At 47.7% G+C, this 12,413-nt stretch overlaps 1 protein-coding gene across 3 annotated transcripts in view; it reads left to right on the top strand.

Annotated features, from left to right (window-relative positions):
• Positions 1–12,413, top strand: part of SIDT1 (SID1 transmembrane family member 1) — a 98,341-nt gene that overhangs the window by 68,642 nt on the left and 17,286 nt on the right. For all 3 annotated transcript variants that reach the window (XM_055002533.1, XM_055002532.1, XM_055002534.1), the window contains 6 exons: positions 1,008–1,079; positions 1,655–1,803; positions 3,523–3,596; positions 6,152–6,218; positions 7,164–7,237; positions 8,352–8,475. In XM_055002533.1, coding sequence (XP_054858508.1) covers positions 1,008–1,079; positions 1,655–1,803; positions 3,523–3,596; positions 6,152–6,218; positions 7,164–7,237; positions 8,352–8,475 — 560 coding nt within the window. The remainder of the gene's footprint in view (positions 1–1,007; positions 1,080–1,654; positions 1,804–3,522; positions 3,597–6,151; positions 6,219–7,163; positions 7,238–8,351; positions 8,476–12,413) is intronic.

Here is a 12,413-nt window from a genome sequence, read left to right on the forward strand (position 1 = left end):
TCCCTATCCACCGAACTGTCCTATAGTCCAGTCCACAGTCTTCCAGTTTGCCCATCAGAATGTCATGGGGGACCTTATCAAAAGCTTTACTGAAATCCAGATCAATCACGTCAACAGAGTTCCCCCGATCCAGTAAGCTGGTCACTCGATCAAAGAAGGAAACCAGGTTGGTCTGGCAAGATCTGTTAGGAACAAAACCATGCTGACTTCCCCGGATCACTGAGCGGTCCTTCAGATGCTTACCGATTGATCCCTTTAAAATCTGCTCTAATATCTTCCCAGCAACAGAAGTCAGACTGACCGGCCTGTAGTTTCCCGGGTCATCCTTCCTCCCTTTCTTAAAGACTGGGATAACATTCGCTCTTCTCCAATCTTGTGGCACATCCCCAGTCCTCCAAGAGGCCTTGAAGATGACGGACAGGGGTTCTGCAAGTTCTCTGGAAAGTTCTTTCAGCACTTTTGGGTGCACCCCATCCGGCCCAGGGGATTTGTATTCATCCAGTGCAGCCAGATGCCTCTCCACTACCTCTCTGTCAATGTCAATTAGCCACTCAGGTGTCCTGCCACATTTTCTACTATCTCTAGATGTGCCTGAGTTCTTCAGGGAGAAAACAGAGGCAAAAAAGTCATTAAGCCTGTCTGCTTTTTCTCTGTCCTGCATCAGAGTTTCTCCTTCCACTCCCAACAGTGGTCCAATTGCCTCTTTTACCTTGTGTTTGCTTCTCACATATCTGTAGAAGTTTTTCTTATTGTAGCGAGCCCTCCTGGCCAGACCCAGCTCGTACTGAGCTTTGGCCTCTCTGATGGCTGATCTGCAGTACCTGGTAACCCTCACATATTCCTCTTTAGAGGTCTGTCCTTCTCTCCATTTCCTGAACATTTCCTTTTTCTCCCTTAGCTTATTCTGGAGCTCTCTGTGCATCCACATCGGTTTCTTGGGGTGGGGGTGGGGTTCAGAGCAGTTACATGGCAGCTGGAAGCCGTGCCCTCCTCTGTTTCTGTTGCAGGGACTGGGACAGTGACATCTTCGCATCCGATCACTGTCAACACCACTGAGGGAAGCAGCTATGGAGCTATAGGTACAGAACAGAATCGCAGAGACCCTGGTGGATAAAGCTGCACGGCCTGTGTAGCTGGGACTGACAGTATGGGTTCATGTTTGAGAGCTGCTGCTAATAGGGGTCAGCCAGAGGTGGAATGGTGAAAGGCTTTGTTGAGGGCCAGAAAGCTTTCTGCCTCAAGATGTCCCGTGCGACAGGTTTTCTTGCTATATGCCAGGCACAGGATTATAAATTTTCTCCCAATTTTGGTGCGAGTTTTCAGACTAGAGGGGGAGAGCCTGGATTAAACCTTCAGGCGCAGTTCAGTCACGTGAACAGAGCCCATTTCAGAGGCCAGCCCTCACGATAGCGCTGCGTGTGCCTGCTTTTCACCACACGTGCCTGAGAGCAACTGTGTACACAGTGTTAAGAGAAGGGGGTCTGCAAGAGTACCTGGTGTAGCCCTCAAGCCTGCTACTCAGGTGGGCCACCCAGACACAGCAAAAATACCCCCCAGCCCACCTGCCATGATTGTATGGGTTTCGGTTCAGTGTAAGCCGCTCGGTATTCTCCCAAGTCAGGTTGGACTTCAGACATCCCTGCCTTATTTCCAGATGAGTCAAGCCCCAGTGGGGGGCAGCAGTTATCTTCACTGGGCCACAAGGCCACATGTGGCTCTGACACGGACAGCTCGGTGGAAGAGGAAAGCGATTTCGACACCATGCCTGAAATTGAAAGTGATAAGAACGTCATCCGCACGAAGGTAATGCTTGTGTTAGGAACCTCTCTCATGTTCCACCCCACTCCATTCCCCAATCCTGGGGATTGTCCAAGTTCCCTCATGGTTTGAAGCATCCAGAATAATCTTCAGGGTGGCTCTTTAGGGAGCTCCTTTGCAGCCTCCCTAGTAGCTTTCAGGCAGCAAGCGAAACCATTTCTGTTTCAACAAGGTATTAATTGAACCTTTGCCTTTTGTTTCACATGCTTGTTATTTAGTTTTATTTTGTATAGAATGCTTTATTGATTTGATTTCCTGTTTTTGTTTCATTGGATTGCTTTTTGTGATTTAGGGCCAGTCAAGAATGAATTTTTGCTCCTGGACAGAGATGGAGGGAGCACACCCCCCCCTCTCCCTGCTTGACAAACCACAGGCGGCCTGCAAGGCGCCAGAGGGGGCATCCGAAGAAGCCCCCTGGCACCTGGTGTGGTGTCAGCAGTAGGGATGGGCACGATCTGAATTACGATTTCAAGAACCCCCCCGATTTTGGCGTTTTCGCCATTGTGACTCAGCTAATCGGTTCTGTCCATGGCAACCGATCCAACGGTCGGGAGTTTGCTTGTTCAGGACTTGATCGGATGGGTCAGCTTCTGTTCGGAATTGCAGACACTCTGGCGTTGTAATTTATTCCGGGGCAACGGAGTCAGGGAAATGAGCTGTGTTTGCCCTCCTGTCGCCCTCGAAACACGAATGGAAGCCCAGCTTTCCTTGATTAGCAGGCTTCCTTCCAACCACGGAGCAGCAACCCAGGGGAGGGAGGGGGAAGGGGATGGGCACAAAAGAAAGGCAAAAGGCAGCGCGGGAGGCTGGGAGGCCGCCTGCGCCGTTCGCCTTTCCCCAGGACAAGGGGCGTGCGGGCAAGCCGGCCGCCCCTTGTCTTGCAGGGCAGGTGAACGGCGCGGGCAGCCTCCGAGCCACTTGCGCTGCCACCAGCTCTGCAGCGCACTGAGACAGCCTGCTTGCTGCGTGGGTGGGGGTGATTCAGGAGCACGTGCATGCGTGCGCAAGAGCCTGACTACGGTTGCCCTGGGCGCTGGCCTCCCCGATTCCCGATTGTGGACCGGAAACGAGAGTTGATCGTTTAGAATCGGTGGCCTGCGTTCGGCAGCAGCCCAGATCCACGAACGGCTGAATCGGAATTTTTTTTTGGATGTCTAGTCAGCAGTGGCTTGCAGTTTTCTTTCCTGGTTTTCTTGGCCTGGCTGGTGCCGCTGCCTTGGGCTTAGTTGGGTGGAGGTCTTTCCCAAAGGCAGCAAAAAGGTGTGTCTAGAGGGACTCCCAACCCAGCAGATGGCGGTCCTTTGAGGGCCTGTCTCATGGACTGAAGGCCACTAATTTAGATGGGTGCGTTCCATAAAGGACTTCAAAGGCCAGATGATTTTCCTGAATGACTCCCCCAGGAAATGTCAGTTACCAAAGACTGGAAAGCAGTAAATCCATTCAAGAAGTGATTGGGGCAAGTGTAGGCCTTAAGCTGAGCTTCTTCGTAGCGTCTGCACCTGCACAGACCAGGAGCTTTCTTGAACCTTGCGGTTGGTATCACGTCCCCTTCCTTAGAGGAAGGCGATTCTACCTCCCACATGCATCTTGGGGGACTTCTCAGCTAAAAAGTCCCTGCTGTCCTCCTGGTCTTGGGCATTTCTCAAGGCAGTTTACCATTCCTTAAAAGCATCACAAATTATACGAACGTCTGTCTCTTTCTAGGTATTCCTCTATCTCTCGGATTTATCCAGGAAAGACCGGAGAATTGTCAGCAAAAAGTATAAAATTTATTTCTGGTGAGTACTTGACAGCCACCTCCGGCTAAGATCCCTCGGGGCTCAGCCCTTCTTAAAATACTGCATTTATTATATGTTGCTTTTCAAAATGTTATTAGAATAGTTGAAATTGCAATTCAATATATGCAGTGTGAGTGTGAAGAAAACACAGTTTCTTGGGAACCAGTGTGATAACTGAGAAGAGAATGTCACATTGTCAAACAACAAGGAGCAAACTCATATGGCAAATATCTACTTTGGTTAGAACCATCCCGTGTTCTCTGAGATTCAATTGGGGCCGATCTCCTTCTAAGATTTGGATCTAATCCTAGAGTGATAGTTAATGCATGGTTCCAGGAATAGTTTGACTTGGAACCTGACTGCACTTTACCACGTCTCCAGGTAGGTCAAGAAAGCTTTTAACAATAACATGGGTATCCAGTAGAAAAGATCAAGAGTCCAGTGGCACCTATAAGACTAACAACATTTGTGGTCGGGTAGGAGCTCTCGTGAGTCGCAGCCCGCTCCTTCAGATTCTTCTGATGAGTAGCCAGCATTGACATGATTGTTCAAAAAATTCACACAGGGATAACCCAAATGCACCATTTCTACTTAACACATAATACTGAAGCACATAATCCTAATATGCTTTTTCTCCATATAACGAGGCCAGTATATTCTCAGTCAATAAAAAACCTGCCTCTGTTTAATGTCTAATACCCTGTCCAAAATACACTTTGAAAAGCCCGTCTGTCCATTTTTGTCCTGCTCTTTCCTTTTCCCTGGGAGCTCAAGGCAGCATACATGGTCCTCCCCTTCTAGATTTTGTCCTCACAAGAAACCTGTGTGGATGGTTTCCTCACACGTTATACAGGCTGGATCAGGGGTCCCCCCCCTTGTCAGACAACACAATCGCACACAAGTTGTAGGTTCTCCTCAGTTTCTGTGCATGAGGTGCCCAGTTAGGACCACGAGGGCTTCAGTCTCCCCCCCCCCCCCGCCACGTACACACTGTTTTCCGAGCCTGAAAGAGTCAGAGGGGCCACTATTGGGCCTGCTGGGGTAATCTGTGTGTGTCCCAGGGAACCTGGGTTTTTCTCCAAATAGGCCTGGGCCTGTTAAGTCAAGGAAATGGACCTAGGATGGAAGGTTAAAATGCATTTTCTCTGTGCACCAAGCTTCTGACCCAAACGGGGCACGCAGCATGCACGAGAATTGAGAGCATGCAACTCATGCCTGCTTGTGTTGCATCTGAGACAGGGTGGGGGCCTCAGATCCATCCTGTGAAATGTGTGAAGAAGCGCTGTCAGACGGTCAGCCCTGGATTACCCAGCATGCTTCATGTCTGAGTGGGGATTTGAACACGAGTCTCCCAATTCCTCTTCTACAGCTCTGACACCCACGCTGTACTATAAACTGTTGCATATCATCACTACTTTAGCAGTTACGCATCCCTGGCCACGAGGTTGATGTGACTTGAAAATGAAGAGCTGCGGAGGCCTTTACACCATCTGTGAACTACTTAATGTCTCAAAATAGTTTCGAGGGAGTGGGCTGGTTTCACACCACGTAACCAAGGGGAGGCTTATGATGAACACAGTGCCAACAAGTGGACGGTTGAACCAATTTCTCTTCATGTGTTTCAGGCCCATTCACCTCAGATTGGGCAAGACAATTGTGAATTGCAGTTGGGTGGTTGTGTGTGTGTGAGTATGTGTGTGTGTGTGTGTGTGTGAGAGAGAGAGAGAGAGAGAGAGAGAGAGAGAGAGAGAGAGAGAGAGAGAATTCAGTTGCTCCTAAGTCTTAGGAGGGGAAGTATATGAGAAACTGTCAACATGGTCTACATTTTGTGCTGAGGTAAATGTATGGGTTTTGAGGGAGATTAATACAGGGGCTTGGGTGGGGGTGGGTGGGTTAAGTCCTGCATGTTTTTGCTTTGTCTTGGTTTAGCTTTAAGGTAGGGATGATCTTCCTAGTGCAACACAGAGGTGGATGGATGGCCTAGAAGTTGAAGGATATGATGGTGATACATTTATCCCATAGAAGGATAAATAGGATTGAATGTGGGCATTGCTGATCAGCAAGCTATTACTGATAGATGGGTGCAATTGAGGACAGCACTCTTGGAGCTGAGTGCCAGGGAAATTCCCCCTACCTCTACGCTTCCATTAATTTCAATAGATATTGAGTCTGGTCATACTTCCAAGGACTGCCATTCTGGCAGTACCAAGTCCAGCCCCAGCGATGAAGAGACTTCCATACACACCATCAAAGTCCCCAAGCCTTCAGACACACAGCATTTTAAGAGATATCTTGAGGAACACGAACACGGTTTGCCTGACCCTCCAAAGGTGTGTCCACCTCAGAATTGCTCTATAAACCCTCCCAGCATAGCTCTTAGGGATGGGTGTATTTTCTCGGATGTGGGCAGTGCTTGTGCCCTTCTGCCGCTGGCATTTCTCCACGGGTATGTTTTGTTTTTCTAAGGGCATTTCAGTAAGACTAGAGCCCTCTGAAGCTCAAAGGATGTTCCTCTTCTGAACAGCTAACCCACTTATGGTCTCCTGGCCTTGCAGGAACATCATCACCATTGCTGTCTTCTACGCCCTGCCCGTGATCCAGCTGGTGATCACATACCAGACAGTAAGTTACCCCGTTCTCTCGGGCAAGTTACCCCGTTCTCTCGGACTCTCACTCGGCCTCGTTCCTTTTCTATGTGCTTTTCAGTTTCACGTCTTCTGTTTTTGTTTCTATTTTTTAGCTCCTCTGTTCTCCCTTGCATTAGAAAAAAGAGCAGGATACTCAAGAACTCCGGCATGACTGCCAGACCCCCAAATTCCATGTTTGCACTAGTTTTGCTTTGGAAGAATGTGTAAAACCTCTCTATTTTTCCAGCTTTCTGTTTTCATGGTCTACAGAAAAACTGCAGAACATTTGAGATTTCCTTTCTGCAAGCATAAATAGAATGCACATCTAAAAGAGGATGCTGTTTGTCCATCCGACTGTTTTCATCGGGAAGTATATTTGAATGCTCATTTATATGTGCATTTGAATGTGTACTCCATGCATCTTAAACCCCATGGCTAGCCTATGCAAGAGTTTCTCCATACAGACCTTGTTTTTCTCCCTTGGACTAGAACTTGCAAATTCAGCTTAATTTTTTTCAATAGAAAAAATATCAGATAGAATTGAATATAAGGATGGTTCCAAATAATTGTCTGCAGAAGCAGAATTATATTATCTGGACTAGAAATCGAGTCTACTGTGTCTTTCAAGGGCTGTGTTCATTTTGAGACACCGTTTTCACACTGCTTACTGGCCATGGGACATGGTGCCGAACTCCCAGAATGACAGCATCTTCCTGGCACGATTTTGCAGTTCTCATCGTTCTGGGAGCTCAGCACCATGTTCCATGGCCAGTAAGCAGTGTGAAAACAGCCAGTGGCTTTTTGGCTTGCCGGTTTTTTTTCTCACTATGATACTGCAGCACTCTGCTTCTCTTTTCACTGGCCATCACAGCTGAGATGCTGTAGAAAGGATGCAGAGCGACTGCCTTGGCTTGTGCTGTTCTCTCCCCTCCTTTTCTAGGTGGTGAATGTGACGGGGAATCAAGACATCTGCTATTATAACTTCCTTTGCGCTCATCCCTTGGGAGTCCTGAGGTATGTGTGGGTGTCTCCTGGGATGTCACATGAGCTTTATAATCGTTCTTCTTTTTTTGGAAGCTGAAAATGGTGAAGGGGTGTGCTCAGAAGGTGGGGCATTTTGTCCTTCTGTATGCAGATTTGTAAGTGAGGGCACATGCTTGGTTTGGGAGTTCTGATTTGGTAATAAAGGTAACAGGCAGTGCAATCCTAAGCAGAGTTATGTCAGTCTAAGCCCATTGATTTCAGTTGCCTTAGACTGGAGTAACTCTTCTTGGGATTGCACTGAGGGGAGCTTTCGGCATAGACATTGGGTTATCACAATAGTTGTATGAAAGTATCACGAGAGACTGGGATAGGGTTGCCAGCCTCCAGGAGGGTCCTGGTGACCTCCTTGAATTACAACAACTCTTCAGGCGACCAAGATCAGTTCCCCTAGGGTGGACTCCCTGCTGAGGCTCCCTCCCTTCTCCAAACCCTCCCCAAGCTCCACCCCCAGATCTCCAGGATTTTCCCATCCTGGAGTTGGCAACCCTAGTACAATGGTCTCCAATTGCAGATCTCTTCCTTCTACCATAAAAACACACCCATGGAAGTCACTAGATGCAATACAAATGACCCAACATTCAGTGCAGGGAATGTCTCAGGGAAGATATTCTCAGCTGGACTGGATGTGGGCAGGGCAGAGGTTTGCCTGGCTGCTTCCTGTCCTTCCTCTGAGATTTTTGCCATAGAGTTTCAGAGGAAATCTAGAGCATCACAAAATGCGGTGACATCGTTTCTAGTTACACAGCCAGAAGGAGTGTTGAATGACACCGTTCCCTCCTGTCTCTGCTCCCTCTGGGTCCGCAGCCATCTGCCAATCAAGGTCTGGCACCCGACTTCAAGGAAAGCACCTCTGCTAGCATAATGGATCCACAGGATCCCACCTTTTGTGTGGCCAAGACACTGACTGACTCTTGCCTCTGGCTTGAATTGGATGAGGTTTTTATGCCTAGAGTATTTAAACTCAGTTTAAATGACCACCATGTGCAGGTTTTTCCCGCGCTTCTTTCCGCCTGGCTTACTTCCAGGGTTGGGGTGCGGGAGCCTCCTTTCCCCTTATGGATGGGCCCTTCCTCCTCCTTTCCAGTGCTTTTAACAACATCCTCAGCAATGTGGGCCACGTGCTGCTGGGCTTCCTCTTCCTGCTGATTGTGCTGCGCCGAGACGTTCTCCATCGACGCTCCCTGGAAACCAAAGACCTCTGCACGATGGTACGGCAGGTGCCCTGGCTTGGACCAAGCAGGCAGGCAAGGCCTGTGGGTCGTGAGCGTCCGCTCTTTTCCGCCTCTGACTTTACAGACAAATGCAAGGAACTGAGAGAGGGGAAAGAGCAAAGAGCTCTTCTCTGGTTGCTGTGCATTTGTTTTAGAAATCACTGCTCCAAAAAGGGGCTAATACCTCCACCCCCCAGGGGACTGTTTCTGTTAGAAGAGGAGGACTTTATTTATTTTATTTATGTCATTCATAGTCTGCCTTTCTCACTGAGGCTCAAGGCGGATTACATAGTGTGAGATGAGTACAATCAGTAGCAACGACAAGGGCAGGCATTTCCATACAGTATCAGGAACATTTCCATAAACCATGTCACAGGGTCGATAAATACAAGTTTACAGAGACAGAGCATTAGCAAGGATCCAGTACAGGGTTGAAGGATTGCTGAAACAGAACATAAGCAACTCTAGGATTAACCAACTTTACTGTAGCATAAGCTTTCAAGAACCACAGTTCTCTTCATCAGATGCATCTGATAAAGAGAGCTGTGGTTCTTGAAAGCTGATGATGCATCTGTTGAAGAGAACTGGTTCTCGAAAGCTTATGCTACAGTAAAGTTGGTTAATCTTAAAGGTGCTACTGAACTCTTTACTATTTTGCTACTACAGACTAACATGGCTAATTCCACTGGATCTAATTCTGCACTTGACATTAGACAACATGAAGCACAAGCAATATATACGAGTACAGAGAGCGAGTTTGGTGTAGTGGTTAAGAGCGACAGGACTCTAATCTGGAGAGCCGGGTTTGATTCCCCACTCCTCCACTTGAAGCCAGCTGAGTGACCTTGGGCTAATCACGGCTCTCTGGAGCTCTCTCAGCCCCACCCACCTCACAGGGTGTTTTGTTTTGGGGATAATATGACATAATTTGTAAACCACTCTGAGTGGTCATTAAGTTGTCCTGAAGGGTGGTATATAAATCGAATTATTATTATTATATTCAAAGCAACGGATAATGCTGTCCCTTTCCTCAGGTTTTAGAGGGGGAAAAACCAGAAAGTTAGAAAGATAGAGTGGTCAGGGCATCTGTTCACTCCTTGCTGCCCTAAACTATCCTTTGATGTGTAGATTGCTAATCTCAGGATTTGTGACATCCTTGTGACATCCTTCTCTTCCTCCCTTTGTCATACTACTATCTCTTCTCTCCATCTTGCACCATGGATGCAGGACTTGTCCTGCAATCCACGCCCATCCTTAGACTAGATAGGTAGATAGGAATCCTATCTCTTTTGTATTGGAGTTCCTATAATAAAGAACTCTTATTTCTTTTCTAAATCAGTTGAGTGTAAGTTTGTTATTTTCTCTCACACATTCACACCAGCCCCCACGCTCACAACACCCATCATGTTTTCTCTGCAATTGAGGCTACTCTGCTAAGGCCCAGTTACACATGCCTTTTAATAGGTTTCGGGCCAGCTATAATTATCAATAGTTTCAACTCATGAGAACAGCGCAGCGGGAGAGGCAGAAGCCCCTTCTCACCCCACACGACAATCCCAAGCTGAATCGGGCCCCTGCGGTCCTCTAAAAAAACAGATCCCTGCTGTTTCCGTGTAGCTGCAGAGAATCAAATCTGACTTGTTAAAAAATTAGAGGTGTAGTTTGGAACTTTGTCCCTAAACGGCAGATGCCTTGTGGGGATCCCATATATGCTGTAATGTCTTGTGAAAAGTGCACAGGCTCTCCCTCCCCCCAAAGGCCTGTTCAGGGACAACAAATGCTGGGGGTGAGACCTGCGCCGTTAGGAGGCATTCCAGGAGCATCTCGTTGGCCCTATCTCCAGGGCTCAGGACTCTGAGGGGCCATCGAGAAAATGTACAGGAACCGACTATTCTAGTTCTATGCCAACTCCTGTCCGCACTGTCAAGCTTCAAGGGACATGCTTCTTCCTAGAACTTCAGCACAGGTAGTCCTTCAGGGTGGATTCAGAGAACTGCTAAACACAAGACTGACAGCTGTTCAAAAGTTTACATGTGGTCATTTTGACCCTGTGGAGGGACAGGGATCTGATTCCGCCATCCCTGAAGCAAGTGGCTCAAGATCTTTTTTTATTTATTTACTTAAATTTATAGTCCGCCCTCCCCAACCAAGTGGGCTCAGGGTGGATCACAACAATTTAAAACACACTACACAATCACCAGCAGTAGCCATTGAAAATATAAATAATACATATTCATTTAAAACGTATATTAGCACCATGTAAATACAGCTATCAAAAATAAAAACATAGCAGCACGTTATACATTCACCTATCACCGTCTATAGAGCAGATTACAGCGATCATATAAAGATGTGAGATGACTTTGGGCGGGAGGGCACAGAATCTCACCCCCCCATTAGGGGGGAGGGGCACCGCCCAGCACCACCCATATGCCTGGCGGAACAGCTCCATCTTGCAGGCCCGGCGAAATTATAACAAGTCCTGCCGGGCCCTGGTCTCGCAAGACAGAGCGTTCCACCAGGTTGGGGCCAGGGCCGAAAATGCCCTGGCCCTGGTCGATGCTAGGCGGGCCTCCCTAGGGCCAGGGATCTTTAACAGATTTTGTCGCTCTGGGGCTCATATGGGGAGAGGCGGTCCCGCAGGTACAACGGTCCCAGTCCACTTAGGGCTTTATAGGTTAGCACCAAAACCTTGAACCTGATTCAGTACTCCACCGGTAGCCAATGCAGCTGGCGCAGTACCGGTGTTATATGTTCCCATATTGGTGTTCTGGTAATAACTCGCGCCGCTGCATTCTGCACCAGTTGTAACTGCCGTATCAGGCTCAAGGGAAGCCCAGCGTAGAGTGCGTTACAGTAGTCCAGTCTAGAGGTGACCATTGCTTGGACCACTGTAGTCAAGTCGTGAGATGACAGATGCTGCCCTCCCTGCCACACTGGATTCCAGGCAGCAATGTGAGATCGTTCTGTGTTCATCTTGGCCACATGGCCAGAGTGTCACTAAGAGCTGCCCGTCCATGCCACACAGAGAGCTTTTTAACAACTGTCGAATGGATAGCAGTCATCTCAATCCACCATGTGGCCAGATCAGAACTTATTTGTATACAAAGGAGTTAGCCATGTTAGTCTGTAGTAGCAAAATAGTGAAAAGTCCAGTAGCACCTTTAAGACTAACCAACTTTATTGCAGCATAAGCTTTCAAGAGCCACAGCTCTCTTCGTCAGATGCATCTGATGAAAAGAGGTGTGACTCTCGAAAGTTTATGCTACAGTAAAGTTGGTTAGTCTTAAAGGTGCTGCTGGACTTTTTACTATTTGTATACAGTAAGCTGCTTCTTTCTTGAATGTACAAATTGAGAACTAGTGGTAAGGGCTATTTAATATCCTATGTTTGTAATTAATTATTAAACTTGACTAGGGAAACAGTTTACTCACTGCTGTTTTCACACTTTCGTAGCACAGTCTACTTAACTGTGAGTTGAAGAAATACATGTAACCAGGGCTTTTTTTCTGGGAAAAGAGGCGGTGGAACTCAAGACTGCGCAATTATGTCACTTTGGGTCAGCTGGAATAAGGGGGGAGATTTTTAAAGTTTAAATTGCCCTTGGCGAAAATGGTCACATGGCCGGTGGCCCCACCCCCTGATCTCCAGATTGGGGGGGGTGTGGAGTTTAGATTGCCCGCTCGGCAGTGTAGAGGGCAATCTAAACTCCCTTCTGTGTGGAGATCAGAGTGCAGGGCCACTGGCCATGTGACCATTTTTAAGAGGTGCTGGAACTCCGTTCCACCGTGTTCCCGCTGAAAAAAAGCCCTGCATGTAACCATCACAATTTTGATCAATCCTTACTTGAAGAAGATGTTTCCATCGAAATGTGGTTTATAACCAGAAGCACGTTGATTTTGTGTTGTTGTGGATTGGATTGGATATAAGACTTT

Source organism: Eublepharis macularius, chromosome 18 (genome assembly GCF_028583425.1).
Source record: "Eublepharis macularius isolate TG4126 chromosome 18, MPM_Emac_v1.0, whole genome shotgun sequence".
Lineage (NCBI taxonomy): Eukaryota > Metazoa > Chordata > Lepidosauria > Squamata > Eublepharidae > Eublepharis > Eublepharis macularius.